Source organism: Pediculus humanus, genomic scaffold (genome assembly GCF_000006295.1).
Source record: "Pediculus humanus corporis 1103172107383 genomic scaffold, whole genome shotgun sequence".
In the NCBI taxonomy this organism is placed as follows: Eukaryota; Metazoa; Arthropoda; class Insecta; order Psocodea; family Pediculidae; genus Pediculus; species Pediculus humanus.
In genome coordinates this window covers 1,085,954-1,112,238 of record NW_002987010.1, presented here as the reverse complement: position 1 = coordinate 1,112,238, position 26,285 = coordinate 1,085,954, and the positions used below count along the sequence as shown (strand labels likewise).

The 26,285-nt window shown below is 27.7% G+C and overlaps 4 protein-coding genes across 4 annotated transcripts in view; 2 read left to right on the top strand and 2 right to left on the bottom strand.

Moving 5' to 3' along the window:
* Positions 1–1,254: 1,254 nt before the first annotated feature.
* On the top strand, positions 1,255–3,817 carry Phum_PHUM035690 (sodium-dependent nutrient amino acid transporter, putative; the record flags this gene model as incomplete). Its single annotated transcript, XM_002423047.1, has 6 exons — positions 1,255–1,579; positions 2,032–2,493; positions 2,571–2,881; positions 2,960–3,247; positions 3,322–3,525; positions 3,617–3,817. 6 exons carry the CDS (start codon positions 1,255–1,257, stop codon positions 3,815–3,817), a joined length of 1,791 nt encoding a protein of 596 aa, XP_002423092.1.
* A 997-nt stretch (positions 3,818–4,814) lies between these two features.
* On the bottom strand, positions 4,815–8,506 carry Phum_PHUM035680 (Nonspecific lipid-transfer protein, putative; the record flags this gene model as incomplete). Its single annotated transcript, XM_002423046.1, has 8 exons — positions 4,815–5,005; positions 5,082–5,326; positions 5,401–5,583; positions 5,663–5,877; positions 5,956–6,190; positions 6,283–6,476; positions 6,553–6,873; positions 8,462–8,506. 8 exons carry the CDS (start codon positions 8,504–8,506, stop codon positions 4,815–4,817), a joined length of 1,629 nt encoding a protein of 542 aa, XP_002423091.1.
* A 2,852-nt stretch (positions 8,507–11,358) lies between these two features.
* Positions 11,359–21,069, top strand: Phum_PHUM035670 (uncharacterized protein; the record flags this gene model as incomplete). The annotated part of the gene is made up of 28 exons (XM_002423045.1): positions 11,359–11,418; positions 11,528–11,685; positions 11,763–12,553; positions 12,630–13,424; positions 13,596–13,651; positions 14,065–14,173; positions 14,255–14,434; positions 14,520–14,698; positions 14,792–15,011; positions 15,097–15,332; positions 15,421–15,669; positions 15,757–15,972; positions 16,068–16,259; positions 16,367–16,526; positions 16,608–16,762; positions 16,862–17,035; positions 17,134–17,379; positions 17,459–17,758; positions 17,848–18,117; positions 18,205–18,439; positions 18,537–18,956; positions 19,050–19,240; positions 19,330–19,635; positions 19,736–19,936; positions 20,023–20,183; positions 20,265–20,439; positions 20,542–20,787; positions 20,875–21,069. 28 exons carry the CDS (start codon positions 11,359–11,361, stop codon positions 21,067–21,069), a joined length of 6,876 nt encoding a protein of 2,291 aa, XP_002423090.1.
* A 3,373-nt stretch (positions 21,070–24,442) lies between these two features.
* Phum_PHUM035560 (uncharacterized protein) overlaps positions 24,443–26,285 on the bottom strand; it is a gene marked incomplete at both ends in the record, with an annotated part of 2,255 nt that continues 412 nt past the window's right edge. The window contains 6 exons of the mRNA XM_002423044.1: positions 24,443–24,781; positions 24,861–24,989; positions 25,052–25,237; positions 25,319–25,525; positions 25,615–25,871; positions 25,957–26,163. Of these exons, the coding sequence (XP_002423089.1) occupies positions 24,443–24,781; positions 24,861–24,989; positions 25,052–25,237; positions 25,319–25,525; positions 25,615–25,871; positions 25,957–26,163 (1,325 nt within the window). The remainder of the gene's footprint in view (positions 24,782–24,860; positions 24,990–25,051; positions 25,238–25,318; positions 25,526–25,614; positions 25,872–25,956; positions 26,164–26,285) is intronic.

Here is a 26,285-nt window from a genome sequence, read left to right as displayed (position 1 = left end):
AAATAATGCAAGTATGTGTGACGCTCACAAACGTATGTAACGGTTTTTTTTTTTTTTATATTTATTTTCAAGGAAAGCAAGAAAGTTGTTTTCAACAACAACAACATGCCTAACAAAGAATATGAAAAGATAGGATTGCCAACTTAAGATAATTAATTTTTTTTTATAAATTTTTATAAACCAAAGTATAAAAAAATTTTTTTTTCATTAACTTATAATAATAATAATAATGAGAATTAAAATGAAATAATTATTTATATGAATGAGGTAGTTTATAAATTTTGCATTAGGCTTTAGCAGACGACATAACGACCTTCCATCTCCTACTTTTTTTTATTCTTTTTTATTGCTCGGATAGAGGAAAGGAAAACCATTGTTAGTATTAGTTTAAATCTTGTAAAAGTATTGTTTCATTTTTGTTTTATTGATTTAAATTCGTGCAAAATGACTTTATTGATAATATTATAACAATAATCTATAATTGTAAATTGTTGTTACTCATTTTTTAAGTTAATTAATCGCATATTTCGGTTTGGATACATGAGAAACTGGATCGAAATCACTAATCAACAACCTACTTTCAAAATTTACTAATATATATATATATTATATTTAAATATATTTTATGTGTTGTAAAAAAAAAGAAGGTAAATATTGTATATTTATACCTAAAAGTCACAAAGTATAAATTTTTTTTTTTCCGTTAATTTTCAATATGATCGGATTTTCGAATTCGTGTGCTTGAATTTTTTTTTTTTTTTCCATTATGTCGTTATTTATTTATTTTCTCCATTTTTGAGTGAAGCGATTTGAATTTTAATTTTGTAGTGAGTGAAAGGATTATTGCCATTTGTTAAAAAGATTTAAAAAAATATTCAATTAAAAAAATATGTTTGGTTTTTTTTTTTTTTTTTAAATGGAAATTAACCGTAGAGTTTTCAAATCAAAAAAAAAAAAAAAAAATTTTTTTATCCCATTATCGGCGTATCACATTATTTCATAAATATTTATTTGACACATTTTAAATTTTTTTTTTTTAAAATGTCTCTCGTGTAGAACACCTTTTATTTTCATGCTAAGAATAAATTATAAATAATAAATTTGAATTGTTTAATAAAAAAATTAAATTGTGTATAATGATAAAAACAATAATAATTAAGTGTTTGTAGTTTTTGATCGAAACAAAAAAACAATAGTTTAAATTTGAAAATTAATGACGTTTTATATTTCTCAGATAAAAGGTACTAAAAAAAAATGGAAAATCCAAATTTTGTAAACGACAGCATGAAATCCGTAACAATTTCTCAAGAAGCAAAACCCAAAAGTAAATACAGGGATAGGGAAAAATGGTCCAGAGGAATAGAATTTGTTTTATCTTGCATTGGATTTGCTGTCGGATTGGGAAACATTTGGAGATTTCCATATTTGTGTTATAAAAATGGAGGAGGAGCGTTCATGATACCTTATTTGATTTGTCTTGTCGCAGGTGGAATACCAATTTTTTTTTTAGAAATTGCAATAGGACAATATACGAGTCAAGGAGGAATCACAGCATGGAATTTTTGCCCAATATTCAAGGGTAAGTTAAAAACAATAAAATTTTTCAATTCAAGTTATAGAAAGATATTAAAGTCATAGGTTAGCCAAGAAAATGTCTACTATTTTGTAATCCTGTGGAAATATTAATATAATTGGCCTAGGTTACCATTTTACAAATCATTAAATTATACAACATTTGCGGTAAAGAGTTGCCATAATCAGGGTTATCTTTAAAAATTACTGTTGTAAAATTTGGTCGACGCATAATTATTTTTTAAAAATTGAATGAAATAAAATGTCCTATTATTCAATTCAAAGTCTCTCCAATTAGGGTCGCCCTACAATATACAATATTGGTGATACAAATAAAATTAAAGACATAAATGCAAAATGATTTTGAGTTGTCAGTCAAAAAAAATTTGAAATTATTGATTTAATTCTTCATAATTGTTCACCAATAAAATTATAGGTATATATATTTTTTTTTTTCAGGTATAGGTTATGCTACGACTGTTATTTGTTTTCTACTCAACATATATTACATCGTCATATTAGCTTGGGCATTTCATTTTTTTTTTAATTCTTTTCGTTCAGAACTTCCATGGTCGACGTGCAATAATTGGTGGAATACACCAAAGTGTATAGTGGGTTCAGAAGCAAAAGCTCTTAGAGAAAATACCACGGAGGAACACGTGGGGGAAAAAAGAGTCGATGCCATTATCGAATACTGGGAGTTAGTATATAACAATACTTTTAACAAATTTCATTTAAAGAGTTTACTTTTATATAAACCTTCTTATTTTAGGAGAAAAGTTTTAGGTATATCCACTGGTGTGGATGATGTTTCAACATTACAATGGGAACTTGTTGGCACACTATTTTTAGCTTGGGTTATTGTTTATTTTTGCGTTTGGAAAGGAGTTAAATCTTCTGGAAAAGTCGTGTATTTTACCGGTAAAACAATAAAAGAAAATTTTACGAAAATATGTTTAGTGGACAAAGTCATTTAAAAAAAAAAAAAAATTTTTTAGCTGTCTTTCCATATTTAATGTTAACCGCACTACTAATTAGAGGAGTCACACTTGATGGAGCCGCAGAGGGTATAACATTTTACCTTAAACCAGATTTTTCTAAACTTTTGGAATCCACCGTTTGGATTGATGCTGGAACACAAATTTTTTTCTCATATGCCATTGCATTGGGTTGCATGACAGCTCTGGGATCATATAATAATTTCCATAATAATTTTGTTAAAGACTGTATATTTGTTTCTGTAATTAACAGTTGCACCAGTTTGTATTCTGGTTTTGCTATATTTAGCGTTTTAGGTTTCATGGCCAAGGTAAGTAAGGTTAAGTTTATTAAAATTAAAATAAAATTTTCAGTGGATAAAAAAAAAAAAAGGAAAAATTTATTTCAGGAACATGGTGTTCCTATTCAAGACGTTGCCGAATCAGGTCCTGGTTTGGTTTTTATTGTTTATCCAAAAGCCATAAGTCAAATGTCTTGGGGACCACTTTGGTCTTTTTTATTTTTTTTTATGATTCTTTTGATGGGAATCGATTCGCAATTTGTTGGAATGGAAGGACTGATAACGGCCATTGTTGATGTTTATCCAAGGTATCTGAGAAAGGGAAAAAGGAGAGAAGTTTTTATTGCATTCATAAGTATTATTAGTTTTCTTCTTGGTCTGACTATGGTGACAGATGTAAGTTTTTTGGCTCTTTTAGTTTTTGACATCAGAGCTTGAATAAAAATTCAATTTTACACTTTTGTTACCAGGGTGGAATTTACATGTTTCAAGTTTTCGATTATTATTCGGCGAGTGGTATGGTATTATTGTGGATGTGTTTTTTTGAATGTATTACCATTGCCTACGTGTATGGAGTTGATAAATTTTATGATAATATAACGGAAATGATTGGTTATAAACTTGGTCCTTGGTTAAAATATTGTTGGCTTGTTTTTACACCAATAATAACGATGGTATTTGAACAAAAAAAAAACATTAAAAATGAATTAAGTAAATAGTTAAATTGTACAAACAAACAAACAAACAAACAATTAATTGTTTCAGGGTATTTTATTATTTTCGTTTGCTTCGTACAAACCGTTAACGTACAATCGTACCTACGTTTATCCAATTTGGGCTCAAGTAGTCGGTTGGTTTATGGCTTTAATTCCAATGTGTATAGTACCATTATATTTTTTATATCATTTATTTAGATCTCCCGGAAGTACATTAAAAGAGGTACCAATAAAACAATATTTATTTTAAACTTTTGTTTAAAAAAAAAAAAAAAACTAAAACATGTTGTTTTTTTTTATACAGAAATGGAAGGCAGCAATACAACCTCAAAAAAACGATGAGAAAAAAGAAAATAATAAATTAGAGTTACCACCATCACAATCATCGACAACAAATTTGTGATAAAATAAATTATTTTCATTTTCTTCTTCTTATTCCTTTTAGAAAATCTTATTAAAAAATTATATATATTATTCAAATTAATATTTTGAATAATTTTAAAAAATGATCGTTATACTCAATAAATAAAATTTTTATTATTTTATATTAAATTTCATTTTTTTTAACTTAATCGAAAACAAATCCTTTAATTCATAATTATTTTAAAATTTATTAATTAATTAAAAAAAAACGATTAAATTTTTTGTAAATTTTTTTTTTAAAACAAGAAATATAATATGTAAACTTTTAAAAAAAAATAATACATAAAATATATAAATAAATATATTTAAACCCCGGCTTAAAACACCTTATATATGATATCTTAATTAAATTACATAATAAAATCCAACTCCCGAAAATAATATTTTATAAATAAATAATAATAAAAAAAAAAAAAAAAAACTTATAAAATTGTAAATGCATTTTTTTTTTAAACTTAATCATTAAAATTTTGTTTATATTTTTTTTTTATAATTGCCCGAGAAATAATCAATTATTTTCGACTTGTAATTTTTTATTTTCTTTTTTTTTTTTTTTTTTTTTTGCATTTTGGGTACGTTAGTTACGGAATGTCAAGTATGGATTTTTTTTTTATTTATTTCTTTTATAAAAATTATTTAATATTAAAATCTAAACGAAAAATACAATATTTAAAAAAAAAAATTATTACTAATGCGAATTTAACAAAAAAAATTTCGACGCGATTTCCGGTTTCTTTTATATTTATAAATATATATATTCGAGTAGACTATCATTATATTCCTAATTTTTTTTTTTTTTTCTTCTTTTTTTTTTTTTTTCTTTTTTATAATTTTGATCGTATTTCTTCGATTCGACCACTTGCTAGACGTTGAAGTTCTTGAAGTTTCATTGCCAATCCCATATTTCCTTGAATTTTAACCTTACCTTGGAAAAATGCTTTTTGCGGATTCAATTTTCCGGTCAATAAATCGGTCACATCATTATCGTCTATTAAAAATGTGACGTCGGGTTTGGCTGAAATTTTATTACCCAAATTTTATTATTATTCAAAAAAAAAAAAAAAAAACTGAGAGATAATCGTGAAAATTACATTTTCCATTAAATTCAACGCTTCCTTTTCCAGTTTTGGCATTTATTACCCAGTATCCATCTTTACCACCGGCACCATTTTTCACTTTTATTGCAAATATTCCCCTAACTTTTTCTATTAAATTATCGCTATCCTCTTTCATAGCTTTTTCTAAGGCTAAAAATAATTTATTCGCTTTGAAATCTTCGGGACGAGCACTCGCCGATGCAGCCACGTTATTTCTAACGATTCCGGAATTTCTAGTCCTGCAATTTAAGCAATAATTAAAAAAAAAATTTAGAATATTTTTCCTATCATTATTTGACGGTGGAAAACTTACGTGAAGCCTTTTCTGTAAAGAGCAACGATTGACGCTCCTCCCAATCCTATATTATGTTGAAGGGCTATTCTCGCATCGGGCACTTGTCTTTTTTCTGCAAGTCCCCTCAATTGCAAACATAATTCCGTGCATTGTGCTAAACCGGTAGCTCCGAGAGGATGTCCTTTAGATATTAAACCCCCACTGAAAATTTAAAAAATTAAAAATACTACCAAAGTTTTTGTGGAAAAAAAAAAAAAAAAAAAAAAAATAGAATGTTTACCTCGGATTGACTACGCATCTGCCTCCGTAAGTGTTTTGTTTAGAATCTATAAATTTTCCAGCTTCACCGGGACCACAAAGTCCCAAAGCTTCATAAGTTATAAGTTCGTTAGCAGAAAAGCAATCGTGCAATTCGACAACGTGAACATCGCTTGGTTTTATACCCGTTTTGGCATAGAGCCTGTCGGCGGCAGCTTTCGTCATGTCGTAGCCCACCTTTTTTTTTTTCCCAAAATGAATATAATTTACTCAAATACTCAAATTAAAAAAAACTCGATTAAATATTTTTCATACCAAACTCATAGCGCTCCCGGCAAAAGATGATGGAAAATCTGTCACCATTTCCATTCCTAAAATTTCAATTGCTTGTTCGAATAGGCCGTGTCTGACAACAAAATTTTCACTGCAAACTATGGCGGCAGCCGCACCATCCGACGTTGGACAACATTGAAGTTTGGTCAATGGATCAAAGATTTTAGGCGATTGTAAAATTTGTTCTAATGAGTAAATGTCTTGAAATTGTGAATTTCTAAATAACAAAATTTATTTTGGTAAAAATATTAAAATGTTTAATACCAGCAGACAAAGTTTAAAAAAATGTATAAATTTGCATTTGCTTACGGATTATTAGCGGAATGCCTGTGATTTTTTTCAGCGATTTTAGCAAAATGCTCTGGTTTTGTACCATATTTTTGCATGTGCTCCCTTCCGGCATAACCGAACATTTGAGCCGTTACAGGTGCAGTCGGTTCAAAACCAAAATGCGTCGCCATTTTTTCAACATGTTTTTCCATCGGATTTGTTCTGTCGTTGAACTGATCATGAGGAGAAAAAAGAAAAGAATGAAATGTGTTAAGGTAAAGAACAAACGACTCGTAACACTCGTTTTACCTTAGACGTTAGAGAGCCTCTTTCCATTTTTTCAAAACCTAAAGCTAATACGCAGTCACTCCCAGCTTCGACGTGTAATTTGGCTAACATTAATGCACTTGATCCTGTAGAACAATTATTATTAACATTAAATATAGGTATTCCAGTCATTCCGATTTCGTAAATCGCTCTTTGTCCACACGTAGAATCTCCATAAACATAACCGACACAAGCTGCTTCCACGTCTCTTATTTGCAAATTGGCATCTTTCAATGCTTTACCAACTGCTTCAGCCGTCATATCAGGATAATCAAAGTTTGATCTTCTCCCTGGTTTTTCAAACTGAAAATACAAATCATTTAAATTCATCATTATAACTAGTGCAACAAATTTAAGAATCATTCATGTAGAAATCTAAAAAACAAGTGAATTAAAATTTAAGGAAGTGTTGAAAATGCAAAAAACAAAAAGTAGAAAAAAAGTGATGCACTTCAAATAAGAGCCAAAGGGCAGAACATGAAAAATTTTGTAATATTATTAATTTAAAGAATAATAATGTAATGTTTTAATGTAAATGTTCTTACAAGTAATTAAAAAAGCAGTACAAAAAAAATTAGTGAGAGTAAGTATAAAAAAAAAGACTAAAACTTCAAATTTAAAAATTTTATATATTTTTAACAATTACATCATTTTCATACTCTTTTCTTTCTCTGAAAACATTAATACATTTATCGGTACAAATTTCATTAAGTAATGCTAAAGACATTTATTAAGATGTTGCATAATACTTGAATTATATAAAATGCAAGATAAATAAATGTTTAAATTACATATTGTAAAGTTTATTATCAAATTATTTGTTTTTATTTAATGTTGTGAGACATTCGCATAAAATAATTCTGGTCAAATCAAACAGGTAATTGCGAATAATGATACAATTTTAAGTACATAAATCTGTATTGAATTAAAATTCTTATAAATATATATTTATTTGACCTTAATTCACATTCTTATCTATTATCAAATTACCAAAGAAAAAAAATTTAAAAGCGATTTCTCTTTTTACTTTTTAAAAAAAAATTTTTTTTAAATTAAAAAATTAATCGAGAAATCCAAAACTTCTTTTATTAAATTGTAAAATGTAAAAACTTAAAGCTTGATACAAAGTATCTTGATCTATGGACCATTGAAACAGTATCCTTAAATATCCAATAAAAATTACTGGAAAGTTTTTTTTTTTTTTTTCCCCTTTAAGTTAATTTTAAGACTTGATTCTTTAATTAAACGAAAACAAATTTCAGGGATTTGTACAAAGAAAGATGGAAAGAAAATATAAACAATTTTTGTTTAATAGTTATAAAAAAAAAATTCTAATATTACAGAAAATGAATGTAATCTTTAATTGATAATAATATTTCTAATGTTAAAAAGCTGATTTCTTTTTTTGTATTTGATAGTTTTATGATTTACATGAATTTTGGTAGTATTTTTAATTTTGCAATGTAATAAATATAAAATATTGCAAATATTTAATTAAGACAATAAAATAAGAAAGAATAAATTATTCAAGGGTAAAAAACTAAACTGGAATGAATTTAATTCAGGAAATGTTTATTTCAATGAGTTGTTACATAAAGAGAAAAAATTTGATTCGTGCCTACTATTTAACTTAAGCCTTTTTATAAAATGTATTAGAGAATTTTTAAAAAAATAAGAAATATATATGAAAAATAAAAATAATTTATAAATGTAATTCTAAAGTCTCCGTAAGTATCATAGTTCAAGGATAATTTATTTAATTTAAATTATAAATTAACATGACAATGCATTAAATACAAATTTTTACGAAAAAATTATTTAAGTAAATAAAAACAAAATTTTCGGAGCATAAATGTTAAAACAAAATTAAAAATAATATTAATATACTAACTTTAGTCATTCCAACTCCAACAACGTAAACCCTTCTACGAGTCATTTTTAAAATTTCTAATAAATTTTAAAATTAATTTTAACGAAACACAAACCAACTACTCGCGAATTTCTTACTGACTACTAACAAAACAAAATGGAAGTCACTTTTCTGTATTTGAAACTGTATATCTAACCATTGAGTATAAGAACGCTTATGTTTAGCTTATTTTTAATTACATTACAGTGTTTAACATGTAAACAATAGCAAAGGCCATCGCATATAACTTTTTAAACTTTTTTTTTTTTTTTTTCAAAAGTACAAATTAAATAAAATTCGTATTTAAAGTACGTTATTAAATATTATTATTATTATACGTCGATCATTTAATTTTTTATAAACCGAGTAAATAATTGGAAATAAAACAATACTTTTGAAAAATTATAAAGTAAAAATTTAAAATAAGGAATTTTCTTTTTAATGTAAAGAATTTTTTAAAGTTTTTAAAATGTGTAGATGGAAATAAACATATATGAATTAAAACCTAGAAACAAAGTTCTTTAAAATTTTATTCAAATTTATTTCAAATAATGAATTATTCGTTTGGTATACAGGTTATATCATTTATTCTAAAATTTTAAATGCATTCTATAAAACATTATATTTATAAAAATGAAACGAAAATAATTTAAAAATTAATTTTTATTTAACAGTTTACAAAAGTTTAACGAGCTAAAAAATATTTTAACTCTATTGAGCCTCAATGATATTAAACGTCACAGGTGTACGTTCAGAAAATTATAATAAAGAAGGCGACGTTTTCTGACAACTGTCTTTTAGTTTTTCTTTCTTTGTATTACTCCGCAGTAAAATAAAATATCGTATTAAAATTAAAAACGACCTTGTTTGTTCTCTAATGCAATATTGTATAAAAACTTATATTTAATTTTTATTTTTTGAATTGAAAATGTGAATGTTTATTTAGTTTTATTAAATAATTTATATTCGAACCTTTTTTTATGCGCTCTAGCATTTTATTATTGAATGCAATAAGGCTAAGCCTATGTTGTGTTTGGTACGTTTGGCGCGTCTCCACTGTCCTAAAATCGCGTATTTTGAAGTTCAAAATGTAATTCTCAATTTTAACAGTTGTAAAATGATTAAAAGTTTTGTTTTAAATTTATTTCTTTTTATTAATTACAAAAACTCAAGCTTTTCTATTGGAAAAGGTGAGTTGCAGACAATGTTACTAGGGCTCTGTTTCTAAAAATGCTTTTGAAGTTTTTAAGAGCTTTAGTTTACATTCTAATGGTGCTAAGGGAAGCAAAATAAATTTATAATTTTAGTGTGCGTTTTATAAAAATTACCATATATTATAAAAAAGGTATTTTTTTTTAGTGTCATTTTAATTATATGAATAAAAGTTATTCTTTCAATCGGTACTCTGGTGGTGAAATGGTGAAGTTTACTCATGCATTTGTGGTCGTTCATTTTGTGTTTGTTTTGCTTAATGAAAATATCACTAATTTTTTTTTTTTTTTTAAATGAAGTGTCAATTTTTTATACATTTGTTATTTGAAAAGTAAAAAAATTATTAAGTTTATTTTTATTTGATTATTAAGTGTGTTGATTGTTGTTTAATAGGTTGATTTTGTTAGAGGGCGCTTAAGTAGAATGCAAAATGGGAGTCAATGACTTGGCCATGGGCTGTGTTGACAGAACCTTTCTAACCCAAATATTCCTCTGTAAAGGGTGCAATAAACCCCTTAAAAACCTCTACGGTGATTTTTACCTTTCTTTTGTAGCATACTAGTATAAGTTTATAAATTTTTCATTCTGTTCATTTTGATTTGAGATCTAACTTTAAGATGGCCTACATATTTGTTTTGTTTTAAAATCAAGCATGTTTTAAATCATGCTTGCCAAGATGAAAAAAAATTTCAAATTATTTATTTTAATTTTATAGTATTTGTAGTTTTTTTTCCAGTAGATAAATTATAGCTTTATTCATATTTTACTATTATGCGTGATGTCATTTGCTATTCATTGCTAAAAAAAAATTAGATAAAAGAAATAATAGTTCATTATCAGAGTGTTAGAATTGTTAGAAGTTGTATGTAGCAAAACAATTAGTGTAAAAATACAGACAATAAAATTGATTCCAACTTTAAAAAAGTTATTTTATAGAAATTGTTATTTTTTTTTATCAGTTTATTTTATTCTTTACACAATGTAAATTTTGTTTATTTTTACAAATTTTTTTTTTTTTTGTTCGAAACTTAATGTTAAGGTTAAATAATTTACAACCTGTTGTTTCAGGACATCACGAATCACCTGCAATGAGACCATCCTAAATAAAAGTTGATTTAAAACAATCTGTATGAAACTTATAGTCATTTTAGACTTTTATTGGTTTTATGGTGGTTTGTCAATTAAAATGACTTGAAGATACAGTGGCAATGGTGAATATATTTATACATTTGTTAACCTTAAGTATTATACAAAAACAGTATAATGATTATGTGGTGTTGATTGAAAGAAGCTCGAGTAATTCAGAACTTACAATGTGAGGTGCTACCATTAAAGTGGAAACCCAAAATTTTTTTTTATTTTTTTTTTATAAGTTAAATTTAACAAAGAAGTTTGGTAAAGTGTGTTATTCTTTCAAAATTATTAATTATTTGCATCAAACGCTTGGATTCCAAATTTTTGGATCTCCGATTATTCTTGGTAAGTTGATTAATTTTTATTATTACTCATTACTTCATAATTTTCAGGTTACAAAAATAATTTTATATTTATTCATTTAATAATTTTTTGTTTTGAATAAAAATACAAAAAATTACAGTTGAGAATATGAAAAAAATTATGGAATTGAAAAGGTCATGGAAGATTTTCAAGTTAGGCTTGTAAAATGAATGGGGAAATTCCTAGTGTACCTATTACTACTCTTGCTGGAGTTTCCAGCCTTACTGATTGTAAGTAATAACTTATTGTTAATTATCAACTTTTCTTTTTTTTTTTTTTTTTCTATGTCAAATAATAAATTTAAAAAAAAAAAAAAATTTTATTTTAGTATTACCTGAGATGCCTTTACCATCTCCATTGCCACAAACATTAAGTAATAAATCTCTGTTATTTCATCCTCGGGTTGCTGAAGAAGCTCAAATTCTTTTAAGTCACCCAAATGAATTATTAATTCCTCAATTAGTACATAGTTTGGCTCAAACAACTAGTGAGCATATGTAAGTTTAAATAATATTAATTTTATATTTGTTGAAACGAAAAAAAAAATATGTATATTTCAAAAAAAAATTTTCAGTGAGTTAAAAGATCAATATGCAGGAACAGAGCAGCCCGTTGAACATCAAAGTGGCGCGCCAGAACTTTTAAAAGCAATTTTCTTAAAAAATCCAAGTGCATTTAAGGGACCGGCAAGAAATCAACAGTGGAAACAGCAGTTGCCACAAATTCCTGGTCACAACCTTAATTCTGCTTTTAATCAAACATCTCCTGCTAGCTATGGTCAAGGGTCACCTGGATATACCCGTCATACACCACAGGGCAGTCCTGCACAACCTGCATCAGCTCGACTACCTGTTCCTGATGACAAAACTCGGCCGCCGCTGTCTTCGCCGAGCACGGGATTTCACGACCCTAACTTAGTTTCCCAACGTGCCTCGGTGATCGCTGATCCTCAAAACAGAGTATCAGAGTTAAATCCTCCTTTTCAAGACTTATGTGAAAATAAACTAAATCGGGTTGATGTTCCGACACAACCGGTTTCGGAATGGGACGATAAACTTTCGAGGCGTGTTAAGCCTCATAGTGAACATTCTTTTGATTTAGACAATGTTGATCATAATCCCAGAGTGGGATTATCTCATACAGATTTTACCGATTATAACCGTCCCGAAGTTCATCCTAGTCATAGAAATTTAGAGGGCTTAATGTCTAATGCTCCAGCAATAAATGTAATGAGTAACAATGGTTCTACAGGCCAGATTAGTAGTATGCGAAATTACCGACCACAGAAATCTCAAGGGCAACTGCAGACTTCAAAAGAACTCTTTCCTAATTCTCTTGATAATTCATCTTCTATCACGCTTCCAGGTTCGTACGAATTTTTTTTTTTTTTTCAACCGAAACAAAATAGTTTTGCTTTAAAAACAAATTATCATTATTTTAGGAGCTTCTCCGGCGCAGGCTAGTGTGGCACCAGAAGAATCTCATGTCGGACTTCAAAAATTTAATAAGAAAGACAGTGCGTTGTTTGACAGTAGTGGGACCAGTGCGTCTGTGCAAAAAGATCCAGCGAATAGTGAGAGTGAGTATACCCCGAAATCTGATACTAGTTCCGGTGTTTCTAGCGGTGGGAGTTCGAGTGTAGTGACATTGGGTTCAAATGATAGTTTATTTTTTGGCGCATCAAATTTGGAAGGTTCAGAAAAACTACTACCCGAACTTAGCTTTCAAAGAAGCGAAAAAAATAATCATTCAGACTCCTTTGAGGGCTCTCTGATTGCGGGTCGCGACGAATTCAATGGCACTGACAATTTTAATAGAGCAAAATTGGATAAAACCTGTAAAGATTACGGGAATGGTGAACCTGCTGAAAGAACAATTGAATCAATGAAAAATGATTCGGAGTTTTTCAAAATTCAAAGTAGTAGCACAAGCTCTTCTGCAACAGTGAGCCGACCCCATTCTATTGACTCGAATGATTCTTTAACGAAAATGAAACCCGCATACGTGCGCTTAAATAGATTATCCGAAAAAGATCAAGCGTTAATGCAAAAAAGTTTGAGTAAATTTGCTCAAGAGCAACCGATTTTGGCGAGCAAATTAGGTATAACAAATGAGTGTGAAGAAAAAATGAAATTACCAGTATCTGAATCTGATTCCGAAGAGGATTTAAAACCGATTTCCAAGATCTTCAAATCACGTGAAAGGAACAAGGCTCGAGAAAAAAGAACTAAAAAAGGTATGTTTGTGCAAATAGGTGTACGGTACAATAAAGAAAAAACATGATGAATGTACCAGAGCAAGTATCGAGCCATAGAAAATCGCCTTTGATTATTTGTTCATTAAAAAAAAAAAAAAAAAAATTATCGGTTTCACTTTTTTTTAAAATCAATCTCATTCGTGAAATAAGGAATTTCAGCAAAAGCTGATTCGGGTAAATTTTTTGCTGCATCGCATGCAGCAAAAGTCAGCGTGAAAGCTTGAAATTGCGCCAAAATAAACAGTAAATAATTTCTATTTATTTTTTAAATTAAGATTTTAGTTTATTTACTTTTTTTTTTCAGGTTAACAAATTCAAATTTGAAACTTTAAATTGAGTATTCGTTTATTTTTTTAGTTATTAATTGTATTTATCATAATTTAAAGTCTAAAACTCTTGTTAACAGATATTAATAAGTGTTTTTTACCATAAAAATGTATTAATAATAATAATAATAATGCTTTAAAAATTAATTTTTATTGTTTTAGGGCTTCAATTTTTTTTTTTTTTTTTGACAAAGAATAAAATAAAGTATAGCTTATCTTCCAATTTATTTGAATTTAAATCGTGTCATTTGAGGGGTTAAATTTTTGTTCAACAATTACAATTTTTACAACAGGGTTTTGCTTATTTTTTAGATTCTGCTTTCTTACCTTCTTCCTTTCAAGATAGTGATGAGAGATCAAGAAAACGAAGAAGAAGTACAGCCAATCACGATGAATCTAAAGGTAGAATTTGTGAAAACCAAAGCATCAATCACCGTGATTTGTTTTTGATATGTTTCAAATTTTTTTTGCATAAATTTTTAGAACTATCTCCCGTAGAACTTCCAAAACCTAAAGTACGAAAAGTCGAAAGGAAAATGGTTCCAGTTTTAGAAAAATTAAGTGTAGAAGAGCTTATGGAAACAAATACCTATCAAAGGTTCAACACGACTATAGATAGAATATTTGAAAACACTGATGATCTCGATCTAACTATCGAATTAGGTATTTTTTTTTTTTTCATTTTCATTTTCATTTTAAAAAAGGTTGGAAATTATAAATAATTAATTTTTTTTAGATGATAGTGAAGATGTACCACCTGAAGCGCTTATACCCAAGTATCAATTACAAGATCTTTGTGCGGAGGCTGCAAAGTTGAAAACATTAGGTGCAATGGAATCTATTCCTGCCACTCGTTTGGTTAAATTATTAAATATTTTAGAAAAAAATATAAGGGATGGTGCTAGGGTGTCCCCTATAGCTGATCCAGTAAGTTTAAATTGATTAAAAATTGATAATTAAAAATTGAGATGAGTAAAATGAAAATCAAATTTTTTTTTTTTTTATAAGGATGATGATGAGGATGAAAGTAAATTATGGTTGGAGTTGGCAATGGAGAGAGTGATGAGGGCTATGGACGCTTCATTGACTGCTATTTATATATTAACATCACCCAACATGCCAAAAAGAATTTATTTAGAAGATGTCATAGACAGAATAGTTTTGTTTACAAAGTTTCAACTGTCTAATACAATTTATCCGTCTTTCGATCCGGTTTATAGAATAAATAAAAAGGGAAAAGGTAGATTTTAAAAAAAAAAGATGAAAAGTTTATAAAATTAATTTTTTAATTATTCAAAAAAAAAAAAATTTTTGTTAAATTTCAGATGGATACACGGGGAGCGCAAGGAAAAAAAGGTCACAAGCTCATCAAGTGCGAGAAAAAAGTATTCTTACCCTTTATACAAAACTTCACGGCCTCGTTGGCCTTTTAGCGGAACTTTTAAATATACAAGTTTTAACGGACACGGCTGTACTACATGCGTCTTCAATGGCAGTTTCCCCTTTTTTCGTTGAAGAAGTCAGTGAATTGCAACTTTCTGCTCTCAAACTGGTTACCACGGTTCGTTTTCACTTGTTAACCCACGAATTAATAAATTTTTTTTTTTTTTTTTTTTTCAAGTTAAGAGTAATTTTAATTTTTTTTTTAGATTTTCACAAAGTATGAAAAACACAGGAGGTTGCTTTTAGATGATATTTTAGCATCAATAGCTCGTTTACCTAGTAGCAAAAGAAGTTTACGAACCTACCGACTCAACTCCGAGGAACATATCCAAATGTTAACCGCACTTGTTTTACAATTAATTCAATGCGTGGTTATATTGCCGGAAAATTTAAAAAATAAAAATAAGGAAACCAAAGAAAAAGAAGGAGAGGCTGTAGCCAAAGATAAAATAAATGTACGTTTAAAAATTTTTTTTAAATTTATGTGAAGTTGTCGGTAATTAAAAAAAAAAATAAATTAACTTAATGTTTATTATTTTCAGATGGATAGAGACGTTCAAATCATAAGCAAATACGAAACTGCTATGAAAATAGCCGGAAATTTTCTTTCCGTTTTTCTTAGTAAATGCGGTAGCAAATCCGAAGAAATTGATTATAGGCCTCTTTTCGAAAATTTTGTTCAGGATTTATTGACGACGGTTAATAAGCCTGAATGGCCAGCCACGGAAGTTCTTCTTAGTTTATTAGGAAAATTATTGGTAAATGAAAAAAATTTATTAATTAAATAAAAAAGTTGTAGTTTGTTTTATTAGTACCCGAAAAGTATATTGAGCGAGTAAATTTTAATTTTTAGGTTGGCAACTTTATGAACAAAAGTACTGATATGGCATTGCGTGTTGCCTCACTGGATTATCTAGGTGTTGTAGCTGCTAGGTTAAGAAAAGATTACGTGACATCAAATAGAAAATTAGCATCTATCGATCAAATGATTAGTGAAATAAAATCTGCTGAAAGCAAAGACGCCGACGATAAGAACAATAAAAAGGTAATTTTTTAAAAGCAAAAACATTTAAAAGTTTAGAATACCTCTAGGTTTTTCTTCGAATTAAGTCTCATATGGCTTACTTTAAAAATAAATATTTCTGTTTGTAGACTGAAGAATTGGATCCAGAGGAAGAAAGAACACAGTTTCTTCAAAGAGTTTTGTTGGATTATTTGGCAGTTAACGGACAAAGTGACACAGCGTGGATTTATGCAAGACATTTTTATTTGGCTCAATGGTATATAAATTTATTAATAAAAATAAATACATGTGAACTTACCCATGCCTGCGTACACGTCTCTTATTATTTTAAAATTATTATTAGGTACCATGATTGTATGACCTCTAAAGGGAAACAAAATCATTCTCCTAATAAGTCTAATAAAAAAAATAAAAGGAAAAAACGGAAATCGGAGTCAAGTGAAGAAGATATATCGGATTCTTCTGAGCCTGAAGATGAGGATGAACTTTTGGTTAGCGAAGCCAATACAACAGCTCGGTTTCAGGTACACAAAAATAAAATAATAATAATAATAATTTATTTAGTGATTAAATTACATGAACATAACCTAAATTTGACTTGGTTAATGTAACGTATTTTTCAGATCATGGAAAGTAGAAAACAATTTTTATTATCTAAAATAAAACCGTTCAGTGATGAATCTGGAAGAACAAATATATTACAAACTTATATAGATTATACAAGTGCTGATTTAATTTCTCGGTATCTGTCTTCTAAAAGGCCTTTTTCCCTTAGTTTCGACGGTTATTTAAAACAGGTTTTGTATTTTGTATTTTAATTTTTTTTTTTTTTTTTTTTTTGTTAAACTGCCGGTAAAATTATATATTTATCATATCGTTTTATTTTCTATTTTAGATTTTAAGGGTACTAGCAGAAACTTCAATAGCCATAAGAACTAAAGCAATCAAATGTTTGACAATGGTAGTCGAGGCTGATCCGTCTGTCCTTGGTATGAAATCAATGCAAATGGGCGTAAGAGTTTCATTTTTAGATCATGCCACTTCAGTGAGAGAAGCCGCCGTAGATTTAGTCGGAAAGTTTGTACTGAGTAGGCCTGAACTTATCGATAAATACTACGACATGCTGTCTGCGCGTATTCTGGTGAGTAATTTATTTATTTATTTTTTTTCGTTTCAATTTATATGTTATTTATAATTATTATTATTTATTTAATTTATAGGATACCGGTGTTAGCGTACGAAAAAGAGTAATTAAAATCTTGAGAGATATCTGTATAGAATGTCCCGAGTTTACGAAAATACCAGAAATTTGTGTAAAAATGATACGTAGGGTCAATGATGAAGAGGGTATTAAAAAACTTGTCATGGAGGTTTTTCAAAATATGTGGTTTACACCAGTCAAAGATAGGCCGCAGTTGGACCATAGAGCTCTTTTAAGAAAAGTTATGAACATAACTGAAGTTGTAGCCACTTCATCGAAAGATATGGGGCTCGAATGGTTTGAAACATTATTACTGAGTGTAAGTATCACATGCCAAAATGGCTGTGACTGCTATTCGATTGTCAAAAAAAAATGTTGTAATTATAATCTTTTTTTTTTTTTGTGCAGCTTTTTAAACCAAAAGAAGATAAAGACGATTCCACAAAAGTAGTTGTTGACCCACCAAAAGCTTTAATCACGGCCTGCACTCAAATAGTGAATTGTTTAATTGAAAACATATTAAAATTAGAAGAACAAGAAATGGGAAAGGAAAACCAGGGATCTTCGCAAAGACTAGTAGCATGTTTAACGACCATTTATTTATTTGCCAAAATCAGGCCGCAATTACTTGTCAATCATGCGATTACTCTTCAGCCTTATCTTAGTTTAAAATGTCAAGTTAGTTAAAAATTAAATTTTTTATTTTGTGAAAAAGTTTTATTCGAATAATGATAATGATTATTTTTTTAATTGTATTTCACGCAGACTCAAGGAGACTATCAAATTGTGAGCAACGTAGCTCGAACGTTAGAATTGATTGTACCTTTAATGGAACATCCCAGTGAAACTTTTTTAGCTCAGTTAGAAGAAGATTCAGTCAAATTAATATTACAACACGATCGAATAGTTGTTGCTAGTTGTTTGTCTTGCCTTGGTTCTATTGTAAATAATGTAACTAGAAACTTTAAGCTAATTAGGGATTGCTTCCAAAAATATTACGGTGAGTAGACATTTATAAAATAATTTAAACACCTTTATTTATGAGCCAATTTAAATGTTTTAATTATTATTATTATTATTTTTTTTTTTTTAAATAGGATATTTAATAAAAGTTCGTGATTTGATGGAAAAGGAAATCTCGAAAGCGCAATTAGAGTCAATTCGGCCCTATTGTAAAAGGGCTCTCTTCACAGTTGGCCTTCTCATGAGGCATTTCGATTTCACCGACAAAGATGTACGAGACGGCCTTCCCGAAGATCTTAAAGATCAAGTATTTAGCACTTTGTTTTTTTTCGTACACGATCCATCACCGGATATTCAAAATTACACAATGAAAGCCATAGGATCGCTATGTATCAGACATTACGAATTTATGTTAGGAAACGAATTGAAGCAATTGTATTATAAACTTTTGACTGAGTCGGATGCTCCTTTAGCTATGAAAGCTCAGGTTTTGCACAATATTGAAATGTATCTCCAAGAAGAGGAAACAAGAATGATAAAGCAAGACCAAGAGTGTAAGTTTCTGTTTTTTTTTAATATTTTACTTTCCTCTCTCAAGTTAAGTCTTTTATAAATTGTAATTTTCTAATTATTAATCGTGTGTGTAGGGTCGAAATTGTCGAAACAAGAAAATTTAAAGGAAATGGGTGACGTATCATCAGGTATGGCAAGTACAGTAATACAGTTATATATAAAAGAAATATTAGACGCTTTTCTTCATTACGACGTAAGTGTACGGCGAGCCGCTTTAAAAGTCATACAGTTAATTCTTCAACAAGGTTTAGTTCATCCCGTTCAGGTACATTATTTTTTGAAGCCCATAATAATTTTAATTTACACGGGTAATTATTTTCAAAAGAAATGAATTTTTATTATATGTGATTTCAGATCGTACCTTATTTAATATGTATGAGCACGGATAACGAAAAAGTTGTGAGTCACAGCGCGGATAAGCAATTACAAGAAATAGAAAAAAAATATCCCGGTTTTATACATATGAAAGCTCAGCTTGGAATCAGGCTCTCTTATAGGTTGCAACGAATCATACAAGGAAAGGAAATTGTTCGGGGGTTTCGAACGGTAGAAGGAGAATTTCCCGGGGCTTTAAATGGATTTTTATATTCGATATTGAGAACAACCAAACAACAAAGGAGGGCCATCGTTTTAAGTGTCTTAAAGCAATTTGATGAACAAGTAGTAGGTTTCTTTTTTGTTTGTTCGTTTGTTTGCTTTTTATTTTGTGAAAATTTCATTAATTTAAATTTTTTTTTCTCTCTCTCTCTCTCTCCTACAGAAAACTAGTTTGGCTCAAATGTTATATTTAGCAGATAACCTCGCTTATTTTCCATATCAAGTTCAAGATGAGCCTTTGTTTATTGTGCACCACATTGACGTCATGATCTCCATGTCCGGTACAAACCTTCTTCAATCTTTCAGAGAAGCTTTAATTCCAACTTCTAATCAAACTACGAAAATCGATCCGAATACGGGAGCCGTCGAGGTTAAAATTTATTTTTTGCATTTAAATTATTTTAATTGAAAATTTTTGCTCGATGCTAATTTGAAATTTTTCATTCGAAGGTTGGTTACGACGAAGACGAAGATGAGGATGAAGATGCCTTGTTGAATCGGGTTCCTGAAGATACAACCGTATTACAAGATTGCATCACAGCTTCCCAAGGTTGTTTATTGCTTTTGGTTCTTAAACAGCACCTTAAGGATTTATACGGTCTTACTGACGCGTAAGTGTTGCCTCTATAAATCTTGTATAAAATTTTGAATTGTTTTTTTTTTAATTTTTTTTTGGGATTTACATCTTTTAGGAAAATTGCACAATATTCTCCTTCAGAATCAGCAAAAATTTACGAAAAGGCTGTGAACAGAAAAAGTAATTCTAATTTTAATCCGAAAGCCACTTTAGTGAAATTAAAAGAAGGTACTCCGCCTAGGCATTTGGATGAAAACCAACGTAAAGCTTTGATCGATCAGTACCTAGATGTAATTAAAAATAATTTTTATTTATTTATACATATACTTGAGGAATCGATCGATTGGATTTGAATACAATTTTTTTTTTTTTTTTTTTTTGTCTCGATTTAGTTTAAACAGTTAATGTTAAAATTCGATCCGGACGAAGACGACGAGGATGGAACGCAATCTCAGGCTACCTCAGGAAGTCAACAAGGTCCGCAACACGCGACTTCCTCTCACGATAACACTCCGACAAAAACGGGATACAATTGTCCGAACGCGTTGACTCCCGGACAGGATAGTTTATCACCGTTGAACGCAACACCCAATCCGGCCGAAAGAGGAAATTTTCCGTACACGCAGCAGGACACGAGGGTGAGATTTAAACGCAAAACGAATGCGCTTTTCCGCGATAAGTTGTCAAAAGTATATTTTAAAATTAAAAAAATTAATTTATTACAGGAAATAACGCCGGGTAAAGTTCCAAAATTAACAATCGTCACGCCGAGGCCTAACGAAAAAGATTCACTTCGGTCTCACAGGCATAAATCACATAAATCCGAAAAGCAGAAAAAGCACAGGCATAAAAAGCGTAAAAAATATAGCGAAGACGAGAGCGACGATAACGAATTTAGTGACCCCGATTTTCTCGTTTAAAAAATTTAAAAACATTTTTCTTTTTTTTTTTTTTTTTTTTAATAAATAAATAAAAATAAATTTTAAAAAAATAATAATAAAAAAAAAAAAGTTAAAAATTAAAAAAAATTAAAAAAAAAAAGAAAACTTTAAAATTGACCTTTGACCTGTTGTATGCTTGTGTATATATTTATATATATATAAATATGAAATGATTATTTCCAGATTCTATCTAGTTTTTAATTATTTAATTAGGTAAAAATCAATTACTTATTTCCGTTAATTTCTATTTTGTGATAAAGGAAAAATTAAAAAAAATATTAAGTGGTTTAGGATAATTAAAAAATAATAATAACAAAATGATAAACTTTAATGATAATAATAATAATAATAATAATAATAGATAACGGATAAACTGGACAAAAATGAATTTTTTTTTAACATTATTATTATTATTATTATTACTATGAATACTGTTGTTATTATTATTAATAATTACTTTTTAACAATTAAATCAATATTTAATTATTATTATTATTATTTTTTTTTTTTTTTATTATACATATTCCGTTTAATCATTTGTTTAATTGAATAATAATAATTAAAAAAAATGTACATGAATAAGTAAAAATAATAATAATAATAATAATTACTTTCATTGTAAATATTTATACATATATACATAAACATATATATAAATAAATATATATATATATATAATCTATATATATTTTTTACTCTACGAAAGTGACAAAACGCGACAAAAAAAAAATTGTATAAAAAAAAAAAAGGAAAAATTTATATAAATAATGTCCTAGGTGATTATTATGATTAATTATCCTGAAGAAAATAATAATAATAATAAATAATAATAAGCAGAAGAAAAAGAGAAGAAAGCATTTACCACATTAATTTATTGTTTTAATTTGTATGATGATATAGAAATAAAATAAAAACAATTTTTAAAAAAGTTTACAAAATGAAAAAAAGAGGGGGGGAGGTGGAGGAGGAGGAGGAGGAAGATAAAATAATAATAAAAAAATTGTATTAAATAAATAATTAAATAAAAATAATGTAGATTTTGTGATACTTATTGCATTGTGTAGTTGACAAATTTTTTTTTTTATGTGTATAAAAAAGAAGGTGGAGAAGAAAAAGGAAAGAAAAAGGAAAAAGGAAAAGGAAAATGAAAGGAAAAGAAAATCTTAATAATTTTCTACCCTCTCTATCCCCTCCCTCTCTTTTTTTTTTCTTAAATTTTTGTTTTGTAAATGAAATATTATTGATCTGACCATATCCGTTAATATTGTTTTTTATAATAATAATAATAATAATAATAATAAATGCATTGCATTTAAAAAAAAGCCTAGGACGTATATTAGTTATAAATATTTGAAAAAAAAATTAAAAGTTTTTGGTCACACATTTAATAAAAAGTGATCAAATAACAACAAACGATGATGATGATGATGATGATGATATTAATAATAATAATAAGAAAATTTTTTTTTTTTTTTTTTACGCTCTTAAGTATTAATAATTATTATTATTGTTGTTATTATCATCATCATCGTGTTTTTTTTTTTGTTTTTTTTATTATTTTTTTTTTATAAGTGATATATGCACAAAAAATTAATATCGAATTTTCTTTTCTTTTTGTTTTTTATTATTTATGTTATTTAATAATAATAATAATAATAATAATGATGATGATGATGATGATGATGATCACAATTTTTATTTTTCGTTTTTTTTTGTTTATTTTAATTGCAATTTAATAAAACTTAAAACAACGAATCGGTTGTCGAGTTTGCTTTCGTAAATTGACGATGATAATGATGATGATGATAATGATGATGATGATGATGATGATGATGATTTTATTATAATATTACTTTTTTTTCGTCAGGTTACATCCCCTCTATTTCGTTCAATCCCATTCTTTAAATTTTTTCTCTTTAGTTATCTTATTTACAAAATTTATTTATTTATTTTTATTTTATTTATTAATTAATTAATTAATTAACCTATTAAAAATTATTTTTAGCAAATTTGTACCATTTCATAATTGTCGGGGGAAAAACAAAAATAAATAAATAAATAAATTTATATATTTATATTAAATTCTAATGAAATGCCTTGAGGTTGTACATATATTTATCAATCAATCAATCAATCAATTAATAATAATAATAATTAATTTTTAAAATTTGTTTATAATAAAAAAACAAAAAAAAAAAACGTTTATTATTATTATTATTTTCATTTTGCTCTCTAAAGTATTATTATTATTATTATTATTATTATAGTAATTTTTGTGACGTTTTACTTTAATCTTAATTTAATAAACAAAAAAATTTAAAAAAAAAAAAATGGAGGGAAATTATTATTATTATTATCATTATTATTATTATTAGTTTTTTTTTAAATTTAAATAATAACCATTTGTGGGATTTAAATAATTTATTAAAAACAAATATGGATGATTATTTTGTTTATAAATAAAAGAAAATTGAAATTTTCGGTTTTTTTTTCTTATGTATGTGAGTATATATATATTATGTACATAAATGTTTTGTTTTTTTTTTATTTATACATAAGTTAAAAATAAGAGAAAACCGATTTTTTTTTTGTTTTTGTAGTTTATTGTATGACGTAGAGTAAATAATTATTATTATTATTTTTTTTTCTTTTCTACGTAAACGAAAACATATTGACATTTGTAAAAAAAAATTAAAAAAATTTTTTTTTAAATTTAAATCTAGACTGTAAATTTAAATAAAATAATAATAATAATAATAAAAATAAAAAGAAGAAAAAAAATTGTTTTTAATTATTATTTGTCGTATTAATATTATCATCATCATCATCATCATCGACCGTTATTTTATTCGATTCGTTTTTCAAAAGCCATTGATTTTACGCCATTTTTTTTGTTTTATTATTAAATTATTAATTTAAATTATTATTATTATCATTATTATTATTATTATCATTATTATTATTATTATTATTATTATTATTATTTAACTTTGCTTTACGCGGGTAACTGTCGATGAATTGATATGTATATATTTATGAAAAGACAAAAAAAAAAAAAAAAAAAGAAAAAACATCATCTAACGGATGGTAACTAAAAATTTATTATTATTATTAATATTAATATTATTATTATTATTATTGTTTTATTTTACTTCAAAAAAAAAATGTTTACAAACAATCGTCATTAGGAATAAAAATTTACAATTCGCATAAAATAATCAAAGAGATCAACGACAACAACAACAACAACAAAATTTGGTATTCTTGAATATTAGGATAAAATTATCAAACAGAAATAATTTGTTTAAATAATTGATTTAAATGTGTGTGCGTGCGCGTGCGAGGTTACCATCTATTTAACTATGTAATTTAAAATAAGTAGAAATGCTCCTGATGTAAAAATGACGACAAAGTTTGCCGTTATTGAGGATTGAAATGACGGAACCACATTATTTTCTTTTGGGTCGTCAATGTCGTTCGTACCAACTTCCGGTATATCATTATTATCATCATCTTGCAATTTATATTGTTGTATAGCAGTATGTACGGCTCTTAAAAGTGGAAAAGTGTATTTATCTTGTGCGGATTCTTTTACTTTCAGTCTTTCTTTATCACAATCTCCGTGAAAATCATCCGTGTCTATGGACCATATCATAAAACCACCGACTTTATATTTCAATCCCAAATTAACCTGTCGGAATATAAAAATTTTTTTTTTCATTTTAAACGTTTAAAAATAATTTTTTTTTTAAACGCACGCACTCACGCACCTTTTCTCCTATACTTTTTTCATCGTCGAATGCGATGACGTGATTTCCGTTAACGGCATATGGTGTCGATGACTCATCATCCCAATGTTTTGACCATTTTTCATCATCTTTTAATAATTCCGTACAAATCTAAAAAAAATTCACACTTAAAATTTTTTCCTTTTAAATTAAGAGGAAGTGACGTAACCGACCTCATTGTAACCTTGAAATCCTTGTTGTTTTGTAAAAACTCCTTCCGGACCCGGACCGGTGATTGGTGTTCCCATTTTAGGATTCGTTACGTTTTTCGTTAGAAATGTGTGACCGTATGCAGGTATACCAACCACTAATTTGTGCGGTGGTGCACCCAATTGTAATAAATGTGTGATTGATGATTCCTGAGGAGGAAACAACAGCGAAAAAAATTAACAAATCTTTAAAGAAGAAGTTTTCATTTTTTAAGGTATCAATTCTCATACCAAATCTAAACTATCTTTTGATGTTAATGGCGCATTAGCACCAACGGTTTTATCCCACGGACCGTGATAATCGTAACACATAAAATGAAGTAAATCTAAATGTTTTGATATTTCAGGTACGTCGTAAGCAGTATTTATTGTATTTATAGCAGCTCCCAAAGCGGCGGTCAATATTAAATTTTTCTTTCCTAATTCTTGTTTTAATTCCTGGAAAAAAATGTTTCCCATTTATTATTTCCTCCTTCCTCCAAAAAAAAAAAAAAAAAAATTAGGGTAGTTGGGGAGACAATTCATACCTTAACCAAAAGTGCAAAATTTTGTTTGTCTTCGGGTCTGCCACCTCTCGCCGCTGGGAATTCCCAATCCAAATCAAAACCGTCGAAATTATATTTCGTTACGTATTCCATAACACTGTTAATAAATTTTCTACGATTTTCAGGTACGAGTGCCATATTTGAATAATTTGCAGAACCTTCGTTCCAACCACCAACGGCTAGCGTCACTTTCAAATTTGGATATTTCAATTTGAGTTGTGTCATTTTTTTAAATGAACCTAAAAATGTGAGTAGTACTTATTATCATTATCATCATCATCCATTCGCATAATAATAATAATAATAATAATTTTTTCTTTTTACCCTTTCCGTAATTTTCTTCTAAATCGTAATATGGATCGATACTTCTTAGAGTATTTGTCGTGGCATTTAAACCCACAAATGCGTACACAATGTGCGTGCATAGATTTCCATCAATATTTTCTATTTTAAACGAACCTTTTCCTGGTCTGTACACCGACCATGTACCGATATAGCAGACGACATGTTTGTCATGGATCGGTTTCAATCCTTAAAAAGAAAAAATTATTATTATCATTTTAATCCGCTCATTTTCATTATGTAAAAAAAAAACAATCAATCATAATAATAATAATATTTATTTATTATTTGGCAAAATTTTTATTAAATTT